This window comes from Crinia signifera, chromosome 3 (genome assembly GCF_055691185.1).
Source record: "Crinia signifera chromosome 3, ASM5569118v1, whole genome shotgun sequence".
In the NCBI taxonomy this organism is placed as follows: Eukaryota; Metazoa; Chordata; class Amphibia; order Anura; family Myobatrachidae; genus Crinia; species Crinia signifera.
Genome location: NC_139219.1, coordinates 15,133,258 through 15,158,835, shown reverse-complemented (window position 1 = coordinate 15,158,835; position 25,578 = coordinate 15,133,258). Strand labels below are relative to the sequence as shown.

General features: G+C 48.7%; 1 protein-coding gene across 3 annotated transcripts in view; it reads right to left on the bottom strand.

Moving 5' to 3' along the window:
* The window catches only part of TTBK1 (tau tubulin kinase 1), a 115,735-nt gene that overhangs the window by 83,693 nt on the left and 6,464 nt on the right, over window positions 1-25,578 (bottom strand). Inside the window, exon 2 of one of the 3 annotated variants that reach the window (XM_083175339.1) lies at window positions 12,777-12,959. The exons of the other annotated variants lie outside the window; for them this stretch is intronic. Within the exon in view, the coding sequence (XP_083031465.1) occupies window positions 12,777-12,779 (3 nt within the window). The 5' untranslated portion in view covers window positions 12,780-12,959. The remainder of the gene's footprint in view (window positions 1-12,776; window positions 12,960-25,578) is intronic. 3 annotated transcript variants of the gene reach the window in all.

Genomic DNA, 25,578 nt, shown 5'->3' with positions numbered 1-25,578 from the left:
AGTTCCCCAATAATTCAGGGTATCCATTATTTAGGCTTCAGATGGTGACTTAGACCAAGTGGGGACACGACCACCATCATTCCTCCGGTTCTGGTATACAATGTCTAGGGCGAGAACCGCTAGGTTGACATCTAGAAATGGTCGACATACTCTAGGTTGACAGTGACAAAGTCATCCCAGGCAAAGGGTCCACATGAACATGGTTGACAAGAGTGTTAATGGTTTTTGGTGTCTAAAACGACCATATAAGTGTAGCGCTACTTTGGCCATGCGTCGGGAACGGTGCCTCGCGATTATATTCCCCCCTCCATGTCTACCTAAAAATTAGCGTCAAGTATGAACAAGTCGGTTTTAAAAAAATCATGAAAAACTCGTGTCGCCCGTCTGTCAATGTTAAGCTATAGTATGCCAACCATTTTTGGGTGTTGACCATTGTGGGTCGACCTAGTGATTGTGGACCTGTCACCCAGATACCCATTCCCGCATCATCAATACCCTACTCGTAGTCCTGCCAAACACCCTGATATAGGGACTCTTCCATCAGACACTGCTGAGTTCTATACCAATATTCATTCTAAGCTCTGCATGGGCACAGTCCTCTTATCGTCCTGATAACTGGCAATACTGTACCTCCCCGCAGACATGTACCCCCCACTGCCAATGCGCAGCCCTACAGACCCTTCCCACAAACATGTACTGTACCTCCTCCACTGCCTATACCCAACCCTACAGACCCTTCCCACAGACATGTACCCCCACTGCCAATAACAGCCCTACAGACCCATCCCACAGACATGTACCCCCTCCACTGCCAATACCCAGCCCTACAGACCCTTCCCACAGACATGTGCCCCCTCCACTGCCAATACCCAACCCTACAGACCCTTCCCACAGACATGTGCCCCCTCCACTGCCAATGCCCAGCCCTACAGACCCTTCCCACAGACATGTACCCCCTCCACTGCCAATGCCCAGCCCTACAGACCCTTTCCACAGACATGTACCCCCTCCACTGCCAATACCCAGCCCTACAGACCCTTCCCACATACATGTACCCCCCACTGCCAATACCCAGCCCTACAGACCCTTCCCACAGACATGTACCCCCTCCACTGCCAATAACAGCCCTACAGACCCATCCCACAGACATGTACCCCCTCCACTGCCAATACCCAGCCCTACAGACCCTTCCCACAGACATGTGCCCCCTCCACTGCCAATACCCAACCCTACAGACCCTTCCCACAGACATGTGCCCCCTCCACTGCCAATGCCCAGCCCTACAGACCCTTCCCACAGACATGTACCCCCTCCACTGCCAATGCCCAGCCCTACAGACCCTTTCCACAGACATGTACCCCCTCCACTGCCAATACCCAGCCCTACAGACCCTTCCCACATACATGTACCCCCCACTGCCAATACCCAGCCCTACAGACCCTTCCCACAGACATGTACCCCCTCCACTGCCAATAACAGCCCTACAGACCAATCCCACAGACATGTACCCCCTCCACTGCCAATACCCAGCACTACAGACCCTTCACACAGACATGTACCCCCTCCACTGCCAATACCCAGCACTACAGACCCTTCCCACAAACATGTACCCCCACTGCCAATACCCAGCCCTACAGACCCTTCCCACAGACATGTACCCCCACTGCCAATGCCCAGCCCTAAGTTCTACACCAATATTCTGGACTCTGCATGGGCACAGTCCTCTTATCGTCCTGATAATTGGCACTACTGAACCTCCCCGCAGACATGTACCCCCACTGCCAATGCGCAGCCCTACAGACCCTTCCCACAAACATGTACCCCCGCCACTGAATATACCCAACCCTACAGACCCTTCCCACAGACATGTACCCCCTCCACTGCCAATGCCCAGCCCTACAGACCCTTCCCACAGACATGTACCCCCTCCACTGCCAATGCCCAGCCCTACAGACCCTTCCCACAGACATGTACCCCCTCCACTGCCAATACCCAGCCCTACAGACCCTTCCCACAGACATGTGCCCCCTCCACTGCCAATACCCAACCCTACAGACCCTTCCCACAGACATGTGCCCCCTCCACTGCCAATGCCCAGCCCTACAGACCCTTCCCACAGACATGTACCCCCTCCACTGCCAATACCCAACCCTACAGACCCATCCCACAGACATGTACCCCCTCCACTGCCAATACCCAGCACTACAGACCCTTCCCACAAACATGTACCCCCACTGCCAATACCCAGCCCTACAGACCCTTCCCACAGACATGTACCCCCACTGCCAATGCCCAGCCCTACAAACCCTTCCCACAGACATGTACCCCCTCCACTGCCAATACCCAGCCCTACAGACCCTTCCCACAAACATGTACCCCCACTGCCAATGCCCAGCCCTACAGACCCTTCCCACAGACATGTACCCCCCCACTGCCAATACCTAGCCCTACAGACCCTTCCCACAGACATGTACCCCCTCCACTGCCAATACCTAGCCCTACAAACCCTTCCCACAGACATGTACCCCCTCCAATGCCAATACCCAGCACTACAGACCCTTCCCACATACATGTACCCCCCACTGCCAATACCCAGCCCTACAGACCCTTCCCACAGACATGTGCCCCCCCCCCCATTGCCAATACCCAGCCCTACAGACCCTTCCCACAGACATGTACCCCCTCCACTGCCAATACCTAGCCCTACAAACCCTTCCCACAGACATGTACCCCCTCCAATGCCAATACCCAGCACTACAGACCCTTTCCACATACATGTACCCTCCACTGCCAATACCAGCCCTACAGACCCTTCCCACATATATGTACCCCCTCCACTGCCAATACCCAGCCCTACAGACCCTTCCCACAAATATGTACCCCCTCCACTGCCAATACCCAGCCCTACAGACCCTTCCCACAGACATGTACCCCCTCCCCTGCCAATGCCCAGCCCTAAAGACCCTTCCCACAGACATGTACCCCCTCCACTGCCAATACCCAGCCCTACAAGCCCTTCCCACAGACATGTACCCCCTCCACTGACTATACCCAACCCTACAGACCCTTCCCAAAGACATGTGCCCCCTCACTGCTAATACCCAGCACTACATACCCTTCCCACAGACATGTACCCCCTCTACTGCCAATAACAGCCCTACAGACCCTTCCCACAGACATGTGCCCCCTCCACTGCCAATATCCAGCCCTACAGATCCTTCCTACGGACATGTACCCCCTCCACTGCCAATACCCAGCCCTACAGACCCTTCCCACAGACATGTACCCCCTCCACTGCCAATACCCAGACCAACAGACCCTACCCACAGACATGTACCCCCTCCACTGCCAATACCCAGTCCTACAGACCCTTCCCACAGATATGTACCCCCTCCAATGCCAATACCCACCACTACAGTCCCTTCCCACATACATGCTTCTTACTGTGCTTTTCTTGCCGTGGCTGGACTGAGGATGAGAGGAAGTCCAGGGTACAGTTTAGGGAGGAAGACAAGACATACAAATGATGTAAGACACAGGAGAAACACACAGATACATGCAGAAAGCACAAATGCAGGAGCGCAGATGGACACAGGCCTGTGTCAGCAGAAGCTTCTCATCCATTATTCATGAGAGACAAAGTCACACTGTCCAAGTAACCTCTTGTGATGTGAAACTGACCTAATCACATGTAGAGGAATACTGCTACACACCAGTCTGAAATGCAATTACAATGTAATTATGTATGTAGATGTACTGAGGATTACATGGCACCCTTTCACACTCAGAAATTAAAAAATAGTAACTGATCACATATGGGAACATTTTAGATGAACACAGAAGTTCAGGAAATATTCTCGGTTTACCATCTGGAAGCTTTCAGCCCTATGAGCTAAAATTGATGAAAGATATCTTTGTGATATTATTATATCTTATTACTGTATATTAGTGACAATATAACACAGTTCTACTGACTTCCCATGAGGGACACTACAGTGTGACACTGTTCTACTGACTTCCCATGAGGGACACTACAGTGTGACACTGTTCTACTGACTTCCCATGAGGGACGCTACAGTGTGACACTGTTCTACTGACTTCAAATGAAGGGCACTACAATGTGACACTGTCCTACTGACTTCCCATGAGGGACACTACAATGTGACACTGTTCTACAGACTTCCCATGAGGGGCACTACAATGTGACACAGTTCTACTGACTTCCCATGAGGGACACTACAATGTGATACAGTTCTACTGACTTCCCATGAGGGACACTACAATGTGATACAGTTCTACTGACTTCCCATGAGGGACACTACAATGTGACACTGTTCTACAGACTTCCCATGAGGGGCACTACAATGTGACACAGTTCTACTGACTTCCCATGAGGGACACTACAATGTGATACAGTTCTACTGACTTCCCATGAGGGACACTACAATGTGACACTGTACAACTGACTTCCCATGATGGACACTACAGTGTGACACTGTTCTACTGACTTCCCATGAGGGACACTACAATGTGACACTGTTCTACTGACTTCCCATGAGGGACACTACAATGTGACACTGTTCTACTGACTTCCCATGAGGGACACTACAATGTAACACTGTCCTACTGACTTCCCATGAGGGACACTACAATGTGACACTGTTCTACTGACTTCCCATGAGGGACACTACAATGTGACACTGTTCTACTGACTTCCCATGAGGGACGCTACAATGTGACACAGTTCTACTGACTTCCCATGAGGGACACTACAATGTGATACAGTTCTACTGACTTCCCATGAGGGACACTACAATGTGACACTGTCCTACTGACTTTCCATGAGGGATGCTACAATGTGACACTGTTCTACTGACTTCCCATGAGGGGCACTATAATGTGACACTGTTCTACTGACTTCCCACGAGGGACACTATAATGTGACACTGTCCTACTGACTTCCCACGAGGGACACTATAATGTGACACTGTACGACTGACTTCCCATGAGGGACGCTACAATGTGACACTGTACGACTGACTTCCCATGAGGGACACTACAATGTGACACTGTACAACTGACTTCCCATGAGGGACACTACAATGTAACACTGTCCTACTGACTTCCCATGAGGGACACTATAATGTGACACTGTTCTACTGACTTCCCATGAGGGATGCTACAATGTGACACTGTTCTACTGACTTCCCATGAGGGACGCTACAATGTGACACTGTCCTACTGACTTCCCATGAGGGACACTACAATGTAACACTGTCCTACTGACTTCCCATGAGGGACACTATAATGTGACACTGTTCTACTGACTTCCCATGAGGGATGCTACAATGTGACACTGTTCTACTGACTTCCCATGAGGGACACTACAATGTAACACTGTCCTACTGACTTCCCATGAGGGACACTATAATGTGACACTGTTCTACTGACTTCCCATGAGGGATGCTACAATGTGACACTGTTCTACTGACTTCCCATGAGGGACGCTACAATGTGACACTGTCCTACTGACTTCCCATGAGGGACACTACAATGTGACACTGTTCTACTGACTTCCCATGAGGGACACTACAATGTGACACTGTTCTACTGACTTCCCATGAGGGACACTACAGTGTGACACTGTTCTACTGACTTCCCATGAGGGACACTACAGTGTGACACTGTTCTACTGACTTCCCATGAGGGACCCTACAGTGTGACACTGTTCTACTGACTTCCCATGAGGGACCCTACAGTGTGACACTGTTCTACTGACTTCCCATGAGGGACCCTACAGTGTGACACTGTTCTACTGACTTCCCATGAGGGACCCTACAGTGTGACACTGTTCTACTGACTTCCCATGAGGGACGCTACAATGTGACACTGTCCTACTGACTTCCCATGAGGGACGCTACAATGTGACACTGTCCTACTGACTTCCCATGAGGGACGCTACAATGTGACACTGTCCTACTGACTTCCCATGAGGGACACTACAATGTGGCACTGTACTGCTGACTTCCCATGAGGGACACTACAATGTAACACTGTCCTACTGACTTCCCATGAGGGACACTACAATGTGACACTGTTCTACTGACTTCCCATGAGGGACGCTACAATGTGACACTGTTCTACTGACTTCCCACGAGGGACACTATAATGTGACACTGTACGACTGACTTCCCATGAGGGACACTACAATGTGACACTGTCCTACTGACTTCCCATGAGGGACACTATAATGTGACACTGTTCTACTGACTTCCCATGAGGGATGCTACAATGTGACACTGTTCTACTGACTTCCCATGAGGGACGCTACAATGTGACACTGTCCTACTGACTTCCCATGAGGGACACTACAATGTGACACTGTTCTACTGACTTCCCATGAGGGACGCTACAATGTGACACTGTCCTACTGACTTCCCATGAGGGACACTACAATGTGACACTGTTCTACTGACTTCCCATGAGGGACACTACAATGTGACACTGTTCTACTGACTTCCCATGAGGGGCACTATAATGTGACACTGTTCTACTGACTTCCCATGAGGGACACTACAATGTGACACTGTTCTACTGACTTCCCATGAGGGACACTACAGTGTGACACTGTTCTACTGACTTCCCATGAGGGACACTACAGTGTGACACTGTTCTACTGACTTCCCATGAGGGACACTACAGTGTGACACTGTTCTACTGACTTCCCATGAGGGACCCTACAGTGTGACACTGTTCTACTGACTTCCCATGAGGGACCCTACAGTGTGACACTGTTCTACTGACTTCCCATGAGGGACGCTACAATGTGACACTGTCCTACTGACTTCCCATGAGGGACGCTACAATGTGACACTGTCCTACTGACTTCCCATGAGGGACGCTACAATGTGACACTGTCCTACTGACTTCCCATGAGGGACACTACAATGTAACACTGTTCTACTGACTTCCCATGAGGGACGCTACAATGTGACACTGTCCTACTGACTTCCCATGAGGGACGCTACAATGTGACACTGTCCTACTGACTTCCCATGAGGGACGCTACAATGTGACACTGTCCTACTGACTTCCCATGAGGGACACTACAATGTGGCACTGTACTGCTGACTTCCCATGAGGGACACTACAATGTAACACTGTCCTACTGACTTCCCATGAGGGACACTACAATGTGACACTGTTCTACTGACTTCCCATGAGGGACGCTACAATGTGACACTGTTCTACTGACTTCCCACGAGGGACACTATAATGTGACACTGTACGACTGACTTCCCATGAGGGACACTACAATGTGACACTGTCCTACTGACTTCCCATGAGGGACACTATAATGTGACACTGTTCTACTGACTTCCCATGAGGGATGCTACAATGTGACACTGTTCTACTGACTTCCCATGAGGGACGCTACAATGTGACACTGTCCTACTGACTTCCCATGAGGGACACTACAATGTGACACTGTTCTACTGACTTCCCATGAGGGACGCTACAATGTGACACTGTCCTACTGACTTCCCATGAGGGACACTACAATGTGACACTGTTCTACTGACTTCCCATGAGGGACACTACAATGTGACACTGTTCTACTGACTTCCCATGAGGGGCACTATAATGTGACACTGTTCTACTGACTTCCCATGAGGGACACTACAATGTGACACTGTTCTACTGACTTCCCATGAGGGACACTACAGTGTGACACTGTTCTACTGACTTCCCATGAGGGACACTACAGTGTGACACTGTTCTACTGACTTCCCATGAGGGACACTACAGTGTGACACTGTTCTACTGACTTCCCATGAGGGACCCTACAGTGTGACACTGTTCTACTGACTTCCCATGAGGGACCCTACAGTGTGACACTGTTCTACTGACTTCCCATGAGGGACGCTACAATGTGACACTGTCCTACTGACTTCCCATGAGGGACGCTACAATGTGACACTGTCCTACTGACTTCCCATGAGGGACGCTACAATGTGACACTGTCCTACTGACTTCCCATGAGGGACACTACAATGTAACACTGTCCTACTGACTTCCCATGAGGGACGCTACAATGTGACACTGTTCTACTGACTTCACATGAGGGACGCTACAATGTGACACTGTCCTACTGACTTCCCATGAGGGACGCTACAATGTGACACTGTCCTACTGACTTCCCATGAAGGACACTATAATGTGACACTGTTCTACTGACTTCCCATGAGGGACACTACAGTGTGACACTGTTCTACTGACTTCCCATGAGGGACGCTACAATGTGACACTGTCCTACTGACTTCCCATGAGGGACGCTACAATGTGACACTGTCCTTCTGACTTCCCATGAGGGACACTACAATGTGACACTGTCCTACTGACTTCCCATGAAGGACACTATAATGTGACACTGTTCTACTGACTTCCCATGAGGGACACTACAATGTGACACTGTTCTACTGACTTCCCATTAAGATCACTACAATGTGGCACTGTCCTACTGACTTCCCATGAGGGACGCTACAATGTGACACTGTCCTTCTGACTTCCCATGAGGGACACTACAATGTGACACTGTCCTACTGACTTCCAATGAGGGACACTATAATGTGACACTGTTCTACTGACTTCCCATGAGGGACACTACAATGTGACACTGTTCTACTGACTTCCCATTAAGATCACTACAATGTGGCACTGTTCTACTGACTTCCCATGAGGGACACTACAATGTAACACTGTCCTACTGACTTCCCATGAGGGACACTACAATGTGACACTGTACAACTGACTTCCCATGAGGGACACTATAATGTGACACTGTTCTACTGACTTCCCATGAGGGACACTACAATGTGACACTGTACAACTGACTTCCCATGAGGGACACTACAATGTGACACTGTACTACTGACTTCCCATGAGGGACACTACAATGTGACACTGTCCTACTGACTTCCCATGAGGGGCACTACAATGTGACACTGTCCTACTGACTTCCCATGAGGGACACTACAATGTGACACTGTCCTACTGACTTCCCATGAGGGACACTACAATGTGACACTGTCCTTCTGACTTCCCCTGAGGGACACTATAATGTGACACGGTCCTACTGACTTCCCATGAGGGACACTACAATGTGACACTGTCCTACTGACTTCCCCTGAGGGACACTACAATGTGACACTGTCCTACTGACTTTCCCTGAGGGACACTATAATGTGACACGGTCCTACTGACTTCCCATGAGGGACACTACAATGTGACACTGTCCTACTGACTTCCCCTGAGGGACACTATAATGTGACACTGTTCTACTGACTTCCCATGAGGGACGCTACAATGTGACACTGTCCTACTGACTTCCCATGAAGGACACTACAATGTGACACTGTTCTACTGACTTCCCCTGAGGGACACTATAATGTGACACTGTCCTTCTGACTTCCCATGAGGGACACTACAATGTGACACTGTCCTACTGACTTCCCCTGAGGGACACTATAATGTGACACTGTCCTACTGACTTCCCATGAAGGACACTATAATGTGACACTGTTCTACTGACTTCCCATGAGGGACACTACAATGTGACACTGTCCTACTGACTTCCCATGAGGGACACTACAATGTGACACTGTCCTACTGACTTCCCATGAGGGACACTACAATGTGACACTGTCCTACTGACTTCCCATGAGGGACACTACAATGTGACACTGTCCTACTGACTTCCCATGAGGGACACTACAATGTGACACTGTCCTACTGACTTCCCATGAGGGACACTACAATGTGACACTGTCCTACTGACTTCCCACGAGGGACACTACAATGTGGCACTGTCCTGCTGACTTCCCATGAGGGACACTACAATATGGCACTGCTACTTGGCCATATACTGTATATTAAGAACAAGGATTTGTCAGTGGATACATAGGTCTGATTTTCAATTATGTTAGAGGGGATGACTATGGGTACCTTTTACAAATATCATCTGTTAAGAAAGGGGGCCAATAGGTATAAAAATGTTTCAGTGAGACTCCTTTTTTCATTGCATCGAAGACAGATGTTCGGCATTATTTTTGTACATGTGGTTTCCAACCAAAACCTGCCTCGCTGCTTTTCTGTAGGGTGTCCGGGATCATTTCTACATTATGGCGCTTATGAGTGGTACTGGAATATGACGTAGAGCTAATGACTTTGCCCATGTGACACCGGCCTCTCGGTAACACCGCAATATGGGGATGCTCGTAGCGGATGCCCTGGTGACTTCTCGCAAGTGACATCTCAATGAGGCACTACCATAATGACTCTATAATGTGAAAGTGACCTACTGACTTTTATAAGTGGCATTACAATGTGACACTGGCCTATTGGCTTGTCAGGATTCATACTAAAATGGGACAATAGCCTACTTGCAGCTTGTGAGTGACATCACAATGTGACACTCTTAATGACTTCATGAGGAACGCTACATGTACGATTTCACACTAACCTACTGACTCCTTACATGTGACACTAGCCCTAATGACTTCTTAAGAGCAACACTACAGAGTGGCACTACAGTCATAAGAGACACAACAATGGGAAGACCTCCATCAAGCAACGGCTCCAACATTGTGACACTGACCTTATAACTTCTCATGAGTGACATTGCAATGTGCCCCTGCCCTACATCATTACGAGTGGCCAGGCACTATAGTTGACGGTGACCACTCGCTACAGACTTGTAATGGGTGACATATTAAAGATAAAAAAGGGACAATCATCCTGATATCCAGTTCTATACTGTGTTGGAAACATTCCTCCAAATCCTATCTCTGACCTGTGCCTATGACAGTGTGAGGCGAGTCAGTGAGAGGTTCCGCATGCGGAGGGACCATCTGCGGGCTCGCTGCTCCAGCAATAGAACATGCAGCAGCAGAGCGATAGCGGACAGGACACCCCGGTCCCCCAGCTGGAGCTTCTGCACTCATTGGAAGCATGGAGAGCAGATTAGCAAGTCCCCTGAGAAGCTTCAGATGGGGGACTCGGGGACTGGAGAGGAGGCTCAGTACCGATGGATAGACGGGACACAGTCAACTAAAGCCATGCACTGCACAACAAAAGGAACGGGGATCCTAATCATACAGAGCTCTCACTGTACAGGAGACGGGAACAGAAGATGCAGGACATTTCCTCAAACATTCTGAGATCATTTTAAATACAATCAAATATCAAATCCAAACATTATTTAGGGGTATGGATCATTTGGTCTACAGCAAGTAGGTCAACAAGCATTGGGTCAACACCATTAGGTCGACATGGGTCTAGGTCATTAGGTTGACACAAGAATTAGGTCAACATGGGGTTTTTCACTTTTTATTTGGCCCGAATGTCGACACAGTCGACATGGACATAGGTTAAAATTCACTGCGTCCCCCTGCATGGCTCCCTGCGCACTATTTTATTCTCCCACCACACCCTAGTGGATGGTAGGGCACGAAATACCGCCTGTCGGCACATGTCGGCTCAGAAAACAGTGAAAAACCCCATGTCGACCTTTTTACTGTCGACCTTGCCCATGCCGACCTAATGCTTGTGTCGACCTAATGACCTGTTGAACTAAAGCCATGTCAACCTAGACCCATATCGACCTAGACCCATGTCGACACAATGGTGTTGACCCAATGCTTGTCGACCGTCATGCTGTAGACCTAATGACCATTATCCATTATTTAGAACTGTCCATACATCTACTGATAAGATAGCACTCAATCTACTCCTGATTATAGAACCCCCTAGAGCACCAACCTCTACTCCATATAAGCCCTCTATATAATAACTTATATTGCTCCCAATCATCCTTCTCTAGAATTCCATTCCCTTTATACTAAGGGAGAGAGAAATCAACCCTTGGAGAGAGAAAAAGCACCAGCGAATCAGCTCCTAACTGTCGTGTTTCAAATACATCTTGTAAACGGACACCGATAGGTACTTTGAGGGTGATTCTGGTTCGCTAGCTGAAAAGCGAGTTCGGTCCGGGGACCGATGTTTAGGGTCTGCGCATGCAAATCAGCAAATATATATCCGCAAGTGCGGAACCAATGTGCGAACGCCTACGGCAACAATCACATACGCCAAGGTGTTTGCACAGAGCGGTGCAGGCAGTAGGACGTCCCATGGGAACACCCAGGGACCCCATGGTCTAGACTGACTTTTATTTGCGAACGAGTGAAAAAAAATATTCGATGGTAGGTGACCATCAAATGATTTTTTTTGCCGCTATGCCTGCCCGTAAGTATATTCATATATTCGCATGCCAGCGCGGACATTCGCACAGCGTTGTCAAAGGAACGCTGCATAGCGAGAGGTCCTGAATCAGGCCCTTTATCTCACTCCACTTAATCGCTCTCCAAGTCTTGATAAATCCCCCCTAAGCTTATTAATTTAGAACAGGCATGTCCAACCTTCGCCCTCCAGCTGTTGTGAAACTACACATCCCAGCATGCCTTGCAATAGTTTTAGCAGTCCCTGATAGCAAAACTGTGGCAAGGCATGATGGGACTTGTAGTTTCAAAACAGCTGGAGGGTCAAGGTTGGACACGCCTGCTTTAGAACATCAACTTGAACTATACACTGTATATTTTCCCAATTAATATCACTTCAACCAAAAGTTCATGCATCCTCTAACTCCTTCCACTGTGCGTGGTGGTGGCCCCAGCTCACCACCCCTCTGCCAGTCAAGGAGTTAGGGCGTTTAAGCTCACCATGCACTGGAAGTTTGTTGTACTCCGTTATTTCAGATACATCAGATGTATCATTTGGGGTGCTGAGGAATCGGCAGTGGGAGAGAGTGATGCCAGTCAGGAAACATGCCAGGAATTACCCATGTCTCTCACCATCTCGCTAGTGATTCCAGAGCCGTCAGATGCTCACCTGCAGCTAGGAGCCTGTGAATTAGAACAAGTTCCAGGGAGCATCAAGTCAGAGAGAGCCACAAATCACTTCAACGATTCACATCAGAAATGTTATAAAGCTTTACTAAGGCTATGGGAGCACAGCCCAGCATCGACGCACAACCACTGCTGCTGTTATATGTGCCGGAGCCTTCCTCCCGTGCTGCCTCTGGGCAGGATAAAAGGTAAGCATGACTTGTGATAATGTGCGAGTCACTTACCCAGGCGGACAGAAATATTAGGATGGGTGCCCTCCATGGGCTGTGTGCCAGTCCAAATATACATTAGGATAAAGCAGCGGCGCTCCACAGGCTTTTAAGCAGTTAGAATTTCCTTGGTTACTCCCTGCAGCGTTTCGGGGAAAGATCCCCCGTCTTCAGGGACTTAAGGATCCATAAGTCCCTGATGACGGGGGATCTTTCCCTGAAACGCCATAGGGTGTAAGAAAGGAAATTTTAACTGCTTAAAAGTCTGTGGAGCGCCGCTGCTTTATCCTTTATTCCAAAAACCGCGGTTTTTTTTTTGGAATAATTCAAAATTATTTTTTTTCTCTCCCCAACCCTTTTTTAATACTTACCAAGTCCCCCGACGTCCATGGCAGGCCTTCAGCATCCTCTCCGGCGTCTCTAGCGGTCCCAGAAGTCCTGCTGTGGACTCCAGGGGACAACGTGGACACCGAGGGACCACCGGGCACCACCAGGTAAGTATGCCTAACAAACTTTAATTCCAAAAACCTGAAAATTCCCTGGTACTCTTTACCTAGCACGGCGCCCGCGATTGGCATCGCGGTCATCGGGGGTAAAAAATCGCGATTTCCCACGTCGGCGTGGAGTTGAGAATAGAATAGTGTGGCGAGCGCAGCGAGCCACCGAGCCCGAAGCGTGGCGAGCGCAGCGAGCCCCGCGAGGGGACGCGGACACCTGTGAAGCCCGCGAAGGGACGCGTTTACCTGTGAAGGTATCCGCGTCCGCTCGCCACACTATTCTATTCTCAACTCCACGCCGACATGGATAGTGGGGGTATGAAAAGGTCGGAGGACGCGTACCGCCGCCCCTCGCGGGCTCGCTGTGCTCGCCACGCTTCGGGTTCACGTTGATCGTGGGGTGGCGTTAACAATTGTGGGGGCCATTTCAGACTTCAGGGGGACTATTTGGGCTCTGTGGCCCATTTAACATTGTTTCCTATGGACAAATCACGGGCATTGAGGCATTGAACACTAAAATCGCGTCCATTGACACTTAACATTGTTCCCTATGGGAAATCGCGGGCATCGCGGCCATCGCGATGCCCGCGATGGGCGCCGTGCTAGGTAAAGAGTACCAATTCCCTTACCCGGAATGCTCGTGGTCCCGAGCATTTCGGATAAGGGATACTCAACCTGTATAATAAATCCATGATAGTTTCTCCCAGCACACTGAGTGGTATTAGTAACCAGTCTAGAACACTACATGATAATGGAATTCAGAGATATTGGTTACATATACCTGCGCAGGAGTATGATATGCCCCCAAGCCAACGTCAAGGCTTCTCTGTATATTGGGGGTCCCTAGCGCTATATCTAAGTGCAGGGTGTGGCACCCCAAAAAAAACAGCATAAGCCAGAAAGCCCAAAGCGGCACGCCAGTGAATATACTATAGTGTTAATAAATATTAGTGATAGGAAGCCGAAGCTATAGACAGAGAAGAGCCAGAGAAGAAAAAAATGGTACTTGTTTAGTTTCACGGCGGCAGATAAATCGTATGCGATTTTGTACCTGTTCATAACCCCACTATCCACTACGCATGGAGATGATTTTATATAGTGTGGCGAGCGCAGCGAGCCAACGAGCCAGAAGCGTGGCGAGCGCAGCGAGGGGACGCGGAATACATGTAAAGTGATGTATCTGCCGCCGTGAAACTAAACAAGTACCAACAATTTTTTATAAAAATCACAAGGTAGCAGACTAGCTTTTGAAGGATTAGCATTGAGCGGCTTACTAGTACAGATGGAGCGGGACTTATCTATCCAGGGGCCATCTGTATGCCGGAAGGGGACGCGTGCGCACGCGTCCCCTTCCGATGGTGCTGCCGGCGGTCGCCCAGTGTCACCCCCCCGCAGCCCCCTGAAGCCCCCCCGCAGCCCCCTGAAGCGGGAGGCGAACAGTATTGCGTCCACCTCGCCGCCCGGATACTGAGACGCGTGTGTGTGTGGGGGACGCACGCGCGTCTGTCAGATGGAGCGCCATGTTGCTGGCGGATCGCCAGCAACATGCTGCTGGCGATTCGCCAGCAACAATAAGACCCGCTCCATCTGTAAATATAGCAATATCTATATATAAAGCATAGATAGATATATAAATAGATAGATAGATAGGATAGATATAATACATGTCAATTGTACTCCATGTTACAGTATTTTGCAGCATTTATTATAAATTTTCCTGGGTATGCTCGAGGAGCAGGTAACCGATCATGCATCAACGATGGAGTGATCGAATCCACCAGCGCAGATGAGAATTGCTAGGATATGCAACGTGGGCGTTGCAGAGATGTCTCAGTCCGTCACAAGGTGATGCACACAGGGAACGCTAAACCTGATATTTGGATATTTGAAATTGTGGATGTACATGAATTGCGCACACCCCTTAATCAGACACTACCGCCAGTACTAGTTCATTACCAGACTTAGATTTACCCAATCAAATCATAGAGAGATATAAAGTGGAAAGTGTTAAAGTATCAACCAATCAGTTTTTACAGGCTGTACTGGAAGAATGACAATTTCCCAGATTTGATAAATATACCCCTTATGGGCACGATGTAACAAGCCTTGGAAAAAGAAAAGATGGATCAGCTGATCAAAGCCAACAAACCGCTTCTAAAGGCCAACAAACCGCTTCTAAAGGCCAACAAACCGCTTCTATAGGCCAAGAAATCGCTTCTAAAGGCCAACAAACCACTTCTAAAGGCCAACAAACCGCTTGTAAAGGCCAACAAACCGCTTCTATAGGCCTTATTAAAAACTGTGCTAGAATAATTAGTCAGAAGCTGATTGGTTGCTATGGGCAATTCTGGTTCATACAATCCCCTGTGCGAGCGATGTTTAGCAACTGCGCAACTTTTATGCACATGTGCAGCACCTTTTTACTAGCGAGCATTGTGAATTGCTTACTCGCCAGCCCGTATGCACCAAGCAGTGCCGGCAAGGGGGGGGGTGCGGCAAGGGGTAGCACAGATGGGAATGCCCAACGTTTCATGAAGGTCCCCTTGCACAGAGCGCCCGCAGTTTAGAGTGACAATATAGGTGAGCGGGAGAAATCATTCCATGGTCGTTCTCATGCTAATGTGGCCATGACGGACAAGCGCGGGGGGGGGGGGGGGTGCAGCAGCTGACATCACGGGATGTGATAGGTAGGTAAGATTTCTCAGATTCAGGGGTGGATGCTGATTTTTACCTGATGCGGCTGCAAAGTTCTGCTAATGCCACAGCCGTTGGAATATATATATATATTATTTTCATGAGAAAGTATTTATATATATCTGTGTGTGGAATATATCAATCACCAGTAATGCGCTAGATGCGCTGCACTATATCGCTCTCGCTTTCTCCTTGGTTATTTATATGCTGGATAATACTGACGTTCCCTCGGATGATCAGATAATAACAGAGGAGTAGCAATGAGTTGCGGAAAAGGGAAATCACACAATTGGGGACACGCTACATTCAGCAGAGAAATACAGGGATATGCTGCACCTGACAGACAGGGGGATCTGACCCGAACATTGGGCATTGCAAATAAAGGGCCTGATTCAAACCTGATCGCTAAGCAGCTAAATGTCGCTCAGCCGAACGCAGGCCTCCCCCGCCAAGCGAATCCCTGCGCTAGCGGGTGTGTAGGCTTACACATTCACATGCATGCGGACGCACGGAGGAGATATACCTTCAAATGATTTCTCTAAGCCTTCGCTCTGAAAAGTAAGTCTATACTTATTTTTAAGATGCCCCCTATCCAGAGAACTGGGAGCGGATGCTGGCATCACATCTTTATTGGATTGAATTCTGCAATTCAGAGAAGGATATACAATGATGATGCACGGGGGGGGGGGGGGGGGCAGCGTAAGGGGTCGGACCGAGCCGGCAACGTCACAAAAGAGGCGTGCCGGGGCCGTGCTGTCACAAAAAAGGGGCGGGCCCGGCCGCCGCATCACGAAAATGGGCGGACCGGCCGCCGCCGTGACTGAAGGGGGCGGACCCAGCCGCCGCCGTCACTGAAGGGGGCGGGCCCGGCCCCTCCAAAGGCTCTGCACTGCCAGGGAAGCGCTGGGCATCACCATCTATGGTGGCGCTGGGCTTCCCCAGTCACATGGCGGGAATGGAGGCAGGCTCTTTTAGCGGGTAGTGTTCCCGCGAAAACAGCCTAGCAGGAACACTACTTGTGTCGCTGCAGCCACTGCGAATAGGTGCCAATGCTGACCCTGTCTATTGAGATGCCCATTGGCCACAGGTCTAACCTGTCATGGTGCACACAAAGGCACATAGTAGTTAAGGCTGAAAAAAGAATTGCGTCCATCTAGTTCAACCTTGGTTTATTAGCTTAACCCTTGTTTTTATGTAGTGAATACTGATATTTTATTTTAAAGACATATTGTTTTTCTTAGTTGTACCCCTGGATGTTTTTAGTCAATAAAGGTTTGTCCAATCTTATTTTAAATGTATTTATTGAGTCTGCCGACACCACCTAACCCGGAAGAGAGTTCCATAGTTTGGTTGCCCTGGCCATGAAAAAATATTTCCTTCTAAGGGAACGAAATCCTAGAGTCCTTCCTTGTATTAAAATGTGCGCTGGACAGTTCCGTATATTTGCCCCTGATATATTTGTGCATGTTGAGCATGTCCCCCCTTAAACGTCTCTTCTCTAGAGTAAACAGTCCCAATATGTTCAATCTGTCCTCGTAGCTTAAATTCTCCATTCCCTTTATTAGCTTTGTTGCTCTTCTTTGGATTCTTTCCAGTGCTATGATGTCCTTTTTATAGTGTGGGGCCCAGGATTGTACTCCGTATTCTAGATGCGGTCTAACCAATGCTTTGTACAGCGGCATAATTACTTTTGAGTCCCTAGTTTCCATGCCCCTTTTTATACATGCTAGTATTCTATTTGCATTGTTAGTTGCTATGTGACATTGAGCACTGCACCCCAGCTTGTTGTCTATTTGGACTCCTAGATCCTTTTCAAGTTCTGAATTACCCACTTAGGTTATAACTAGCACACTGGTTGTGTCTCCCAAGGTGTATAACCTTACATTTATGCACATTGAACCTCATTTTCCACTTGTTTGCCCACTCGTCTAGTTTATTAAGATCATTTTGAAGCGTGGAGACATCCTCGGTTGATCTAATGACTCTGCTCAATTTAGTGTCGTCAGCAAAGATGGATACATTGCTGCGTATTCCCACCCCAATATCGTTAATAAATACAGTATGTTAAACAAAATGGGCCCCATTACCGACCCCTGTGGCACTCCACTTAGTTCTGGTATCATATTTGATACTGCGCCATTCACAACCACTCTCTGTTCTCTATTAACTTCTGGTGTCACAAAAACGGTGTCTTCCGACGCAGTCTCTGACGCGGCACACTTGCCGACTTGGTCTACCCCACTGGGTTCTCGATGCAGTTCCGTCCTGCGTCCTATGTAAGTGACCAGCAGGACGCATGCGCAGTGTAGATCAAGTGATGCTTTATTGACGGCCACATCTGAAACGATTCCTATTCCTTTATCCAGCATTGGTTTATTATCATACTATAGCTTTACCAAGAACACATGAAATAGCGAAACTTAGACCTTATTCTGGGCCATTCGGAGGGCCACGCTCGTTCTCACGGGGCCAAGGTTTGTTGCTTGTGCACGCGCATTTCTGTGCATGTGCGTGCAGCCGCGGTGAACAAACCCATCCTTGTGGGTGGAGGGAGGGGGCACACACACATTCTTATACTAATGAGACAGTGACGCGGGTGCGAGGGGGGGGAGCTGACATTTATGTTAAACATTCATTCCTATGCCGCACAAACTTACACGCTTGCACATGTCTCTTGTCTGCATTTTAGTGTTGAAATACAGACCACACTGTGCTACAAGCACCACAGCAGAGAGCGACACCCCCGGCAGGAAAGAGGAACTGCACAGGTTTTAAAAATGCAGGGTGCTAGAATGGGTCCAGTAAGTCTCACTGGGCAAGCTGCCCCTATTGCAAGTCCCGGGCCCCACAATATCTGAGGGCACCCCTTCTGTTAGTATCTGTATTAATTCAACACTCCATCATTACGGACTATCCATACATCCAGCACTAGGTTATAAACAAACAATATCACCGAATACAGGGCCTAATTCAGACCCGATTGCACAGCACATTTAGGGGATGATTCACAATGGGCTCGGAAGGGGCCGAATTCAGCCCCGTTCCGATGGCGGGGGGCCTGCACATGCGCACATTCCTTTTTGTGCATGTGCAGATCCCCTGTGTGAACGCGAGTATCGCATTGGCCGAGGCGTTCGCACAGGTAGGGGAGGGAGGTAGGCGGCTGGAGGGGAACATCCAGCGTTTTATGGGAGTCCCCGTGAAAACGCTGGGCATGCAGGCGTAGCGTTTCGTGCTCAGGGCGGACGTCACATGACGTCAGCACCCGCCCCATCTCCGGCGACCTCCATCGGAAAAGTTTAGACTGACTTATTACCTAAGGGGAGAGAAATCCACCACGGAATGATCTCCTCTTCAGGGATGTGTATGTGTACATCCCCCTGCATGGTACCGAGGGGAATTAGGCAGGGGGGGATGCGTTCAACGTTTATGGGCTCGCTAAGCAGTATGTATGCACACTGCATCAGGCCATTGGTTTGCTAATGGACAAAAATATAGTGCACTGCAGGTGGGGCAGATGTAACAGGTGTAGAGAGAATTAGATTTGGGTGTGTGTGTTCAAACTGAAATCAAAATTTCACTGTAAAAGTAAAGCGGCCAGTATTCACCCTGCACAGAAACAACATAACTCACCCACATCTAACTCTCTCTGCACATGTTACATCTGCCCCACCTGCAGTGCACATGGCCATTAGAAAACCAAGGTGAATTCGGCCCCGTTCTGATGATGGGGGGTTAAGCACAAGCGCGGCTTCGGAAAGTTCCACACTCGCCGGGCCGTTTATTGCAGGGAGGGCCGGGGGCGCTGGGCGTCTCGAGGAAAATTCTCGTAAATAAAAGTCACTTCAGAGTGACTTTTATTTGCGATGGCGGGACAAGGGGATTCGGCGGCAGGGCAGGGTGGGCGTTTGGCGGGGCGGTGTTAAGCCGCTCGGTAAGCAGGGAACGACCGCTGCTTACGGAGGCGGTGTTGAATCACCCCCCAAATGTGCTGTACGATCAGGCCTGAATTGGGCCTACTATTTCCACAACTTTCCAATATGCACAGAGAACTCTGATAATTCTATTATTACCCAGCTGTGAAACCGCCTCGTTTTATCATCCAGCCAAAATTCAATAACCAGAGTGTGAAGCCCCCCGTGGCTCAGGAACAAAGCAATGAGATAACACAGCATAATCCAACCAACCAGGAAATGGAACCACCAGTGTTCCAATCACACACAAGACTCCGACCCCCCCCCCCCCCCCCCCCCCACCACCACCACCACCACCTATTCAATAACCTGACCGATTGTTTGCGATTGTGCATGCGCCCACATCGCTCGCACACAGAAGTCCGGGCGTGGGGTTGGCAGGCAATTTGCATATGGGAACGCCCAGCGTTTCGTGTGCATTCCCGTGTGAACGCTGGGCATTCCCATGCAAATTGGCAGTGAGGCGGGTGCGGGAGGCAGGCAGCTGACGTCAGGCTTGCGAGTCAACCAGAATAAGGGCCTACATCTCTAGTAATGTAACCAGACTAGGAAATGACTGTACCAAATGCTACTTCTTACACCAGACAGTGAATGGATAGAGCAGTCATCTGTGACCGGGCCGGGCAGCGCACAGATGACCATTTCCATACCCAGCGAATGAAATCATGAGATTCAAACACATAATCAGGATGTGAAACTTCAATGCAAAGTCAATAGGAAGGCTACAAATTCATCTATGATCCTCCATAACCCGACTGTTACATTCTCCTGCAGGTCGAAGCCTGAAATAGGTCCAAGCTCGACATGGATGGAAAGTCAACACAAGCATTAGGTCGACAATGGCTAGGTTGACAGTCAAAAGGTTGACATTGGGGTTTTCCCCTTGTTTTTAGCCGACATGTGCCGACGGGCGGTATTTCATGCCCTACCATCCACTAGGGCGTGGTGGGAGAATAGAATAGTGTCCCGAAGCACCATGTCGACATCTGGGACTAAAAAAAAAGTGAAAAACCCATGATACCTTTTGACTGCCGACCTAGCCATGGTCGACATAATGCTTTTTCGACCTTACATACATGTCAACCTATTCCAGGTGTCGACCTAAGCCATGTCGACCTTCAGTGGTCGACTCAATACATGTCGACCTTTGTTTGGTCAACCCAATGACCCATAACCAAAGACCATAAATAACTTGATTTTGACCTGGACCACCAACCGGCGGCTACCGTTCTTTAACAGTCTGTACCGGCAAATTGAAATTGTACCGAATGCACCGCATTTTCAGATTTCAGTGGTCAGTCACTGACTCACTGCAGTGTGCGCCGCATCCTCCTGGCCCCCGGGCCCCGGCTCCGTGTGTGCTGAGAGTGTCTGGTCTGCGTTGCCTCTGTTAAAGTCGAGTTACACACACGCCATTTTAGGATAGTATGGCCGCCATTTTGGTTTGCAGAGTTGCGCAAATAAAGTTTCCATACCCGAGTCTGTGTGACAAAGTGGACCAGAAGCGCAGCCATACTATTACACATAAATTCATAAGAACATACTGACACTAAATAAAATATAGTTAAAGGTTTAGAGCACCACACATAGCTTAGTTAGCATTGCATACATCCGTCTGTATCATGTTTAGTACCGTTCCGTTCCTTATGCGCAGTATTTCGGTCATTGCGAATATTTCGCAATATACACGGCCCGATAGTTATGGACATAATCCATATTCCCAGGACAGTTTCTGTTGAAAAAGGTATAACAAAGGAATCCAGATGTAACCGGTTTCTACTGCTATTTACAACCCCTGACGACGAAACCAACAAACAAAGAACTCCAAAAGTTCACTCCCCTGCACCTATTCAAACCAGGTGCATCATTTTACCCCCAATCACAGAGAACCTGACATACGACCCCCGACCAATAGGAATGGCCTTTGACCTCCCCCTTCTGACCCTATAAGATAGGTGACCCAGGGCGGCACATCTTCCTTTCCCTGACCTTCGACCGGGCTATAGTTCAACCCTGAACGATAGCGAGCTCCGACCGGACTGCACTGCGCATATTTGATAGACGGTAAACGGTTGCATTCACGGTACTTATTTTCATTGTATTGTTGGCTGATTGTATCCTGTATCTGTATTTTCTTCCCCTAGTAGAGCCTGTTTATTATACTCGTTGTTAGACTATTGTATCACTTGTTATACCTGTATTCCTGTAACCCCCTTTTGTCCGTTAGGGACTTAAAAACATCTTTTTACGGAGTTCCTATCTCCTTACTTCTATACTGTGGTTGTGTCTGTTTATTCGCATATAGCGATAAGGTATATTACGGACACTGTCCTTAAAGGTATATTCGCAGATTAGAGTCAGAGTACTGCGAAGGGATCTCTTATTAAGGTATTGGTTCTTTGGTGTGCAATACACAATAAAGGTACGCTACGCTGCGCTACGTTTTGTTCGCACGTAGCTAGGTATAAAGGGTACGCTGGTTACGGACATAATACGTAACCTGCGCTTTTCACTTATTGTTTCTTTGGTCATATTTAATCGCCATTAACACCTCTCCCCCTCACCCGTTCCCAAGAGTGCAATGCAAGGGCCGGCACCGTGCGTCATGACGTCACGCGCCGGCACCGCACACCCTGCGCACTCATGGGAGGAGTAGGACTCGTCTCAGCCCTCAGTCTCCTCTTCCTCTTGGCACGAATCTGCCTGACTCTCTCTGCTCAGGGGTGCGGTGGCCAGCCGGGAGCCCCGGCGCGCGTGACACGCTGACTGGGGCCGGGATCACCTCGCATCGGAGGAGCCTGCCACAGCACACACTGTAAGTCCACTGCAGCAACTTAGGTGGCTCAGGCCTGGCTGTGTACCACACTTCTCTGGACTCTTCTTTAAATATCCATCGTGTGACGCACCTGCTGCAGGCTGCAGTGGGCGTGGCCTTGTGTAAAGTGGGCGTGGTCAAATCCCCAGGCACCCGGCCCAGTGCCTGATGCAGCTCATGTCACATGGTGGCTTGGTGGGCTGCTGGTATATGAAATAAGTATATTAAATATACTTGTTTATTTTAATATGCCAGCAGCCCACTAAGCCACCATGTGACATGAGCTGCATCAGGCACTGGCCCGGGTGCCTCGGGATGTGACCACGCCCGCTTTCCACAAGGCCACGCCCACTTTACCCATGGCCACGCCCCTTCCTATATGTGTACCGATTTCTGCCCTTCAAATGTTTGAGGGTATGTGAAGTAGCCCCCAAAAAATGTAAGCAACCATATCTAAAGCCCTGTAAACACTAGAGCAGTGGTGTCAAACTCATGGCCCTCCAGCTGTTGTGGAACTACACGTCCCAGCATGCCCTGCCACAGTTTGAGCAATCCATTATATAAAATCTGTGGCAGGACATGCTGGGACGTGTAGTTCCACAACAGCTGGAGGGCCATAAGTTTCACACCTCTGCACTAGAGGAACCGCTCACCAACGATATTGTCCACCCGCGGCCACCACAATATCAGTGGTGGCCGCGGGTGGACATTATATAGCGCATACACACTGAAAGGTATCATTAACGTTATCTTTCAGTGACGTCAATGGGACCCCGATGAACATTCAGGTCATTGGCTACATCAGCCAAAAATTATATGCAACACTTTTATATCTGTGTACGACGGAGCATAAAGGAACACTGCTAGAGTTGGGTAAAATGTGTCTTATTCACAGCGCAGTGCAACTAGGATGCACCGTGGGAGACTCTGCTCATTAATTTTATAACTGCGTGCAACTGAGTCTCTGAATCTGCGTATTAAATGCTATGATGCAGCGGCCTTGACTTTTTTCCACGTTCAGTCAGTTCCTTTATGCTTCATATACAGCCTCAGTCGTACACAGATATAAAAAAGTGTTGAATATCAAATTAAATCGGCAGAATCTCCTGACGACTCTAAGTTGCATTTAAAAAATAAACGCTAGTGGAGTTGCAAGGAACCTGTCAGCTCGCTAGTACCAGATATCTCCCACCGTTTGGTGTACTGAGTCTATAGATGAATTAGGACACATCTGTATCTTTAATTAACTAACTAGACTATGATGTTTCATATATCTGATTATCCAATATAAAATCAAAACATATCTTTCAAGAAATGCAACCATTTTCATAAACAGTGTCCGATATATAATCATCTTTCATATTATCAATACAATGAAAATTATGTGAAGGAGTTGAGGGTTGTGTTGTTAATACTAGAGGTTTTGAGGGTGAGAGGTCCCGCTACATGCGTACATAGGGGGACCTCTCAACATCGCAGTGTGCTTACAATCACTCACTAATGCCCCTTTCACACTTGCAAAAATATCCCGGGTTTTTGCACATGAACGCGCATCAACCCGGGATTTAGCTCAGTGTGAAAGGGTCTTGAAAGAATATCCCAGGATGAACATCCTGAGATTTCTACCCAGGTCCTGAATTCCGGAATCAACCTGGGATGCGGTCAGTGTGAATGGTCCCGTACCCAGAATTGGGTGCACGGGATTTTAAAAAGGCTGCTGATTGGAGCTTTCTTGGGCTCACAAATGCTGATGTATTTGCAGGGATTTCCCGAGATCAGTGTGAATGGGGCTGTCCCGGGTCGATCCCAGGTCTGAGTGCAGTGTGAAAGGATACATTCCCGAGTCGAGTCCCGGGAAGCATCCGGGAACACATTCCCGGGTATGACCCACCTCTGCTAGTGTGAAAGGGATATAACCAGGGTAAGACAATATACCAATGTCTAACCCAATACACAGGCTATAAAATCACCAATCTAGCAGACCCAGAAATCTTAAATCTCTAAAGCTGCATACACACTATAAGATTATCTTTCCAATCTGACTGGTTGGAATGAAAATCTGGTAAATTCTGGGAGCAAAATGACTGTTTGCTCCCAAAAATGAAAATCATGCAAATATTTTTGTCCATTTTCCAGGTTTTGGGAGCAAATGGTTTGTTCCCAGATATTACCAGATTTTCGTTTCTACCAGCCAGATTTCTAGGCCGTCATTTCTAGTTGAATCGGAGGGCCGCGAAGCTCGCAGAGTCCCGGAGGGCACATCCCGCCGCTCTGGCAAATCGCTGGAACACCACCCATCTGCTGTATCCTTTTGCAACCATGCGAGGGGGATGTCCTGCTGCCGGATAAATAATTTGACGATCAAATTATTTCTCCAGGGTTCACAAATCGTAGCCAGTGGAGACTGACTTATAGTTGCGGGATTTT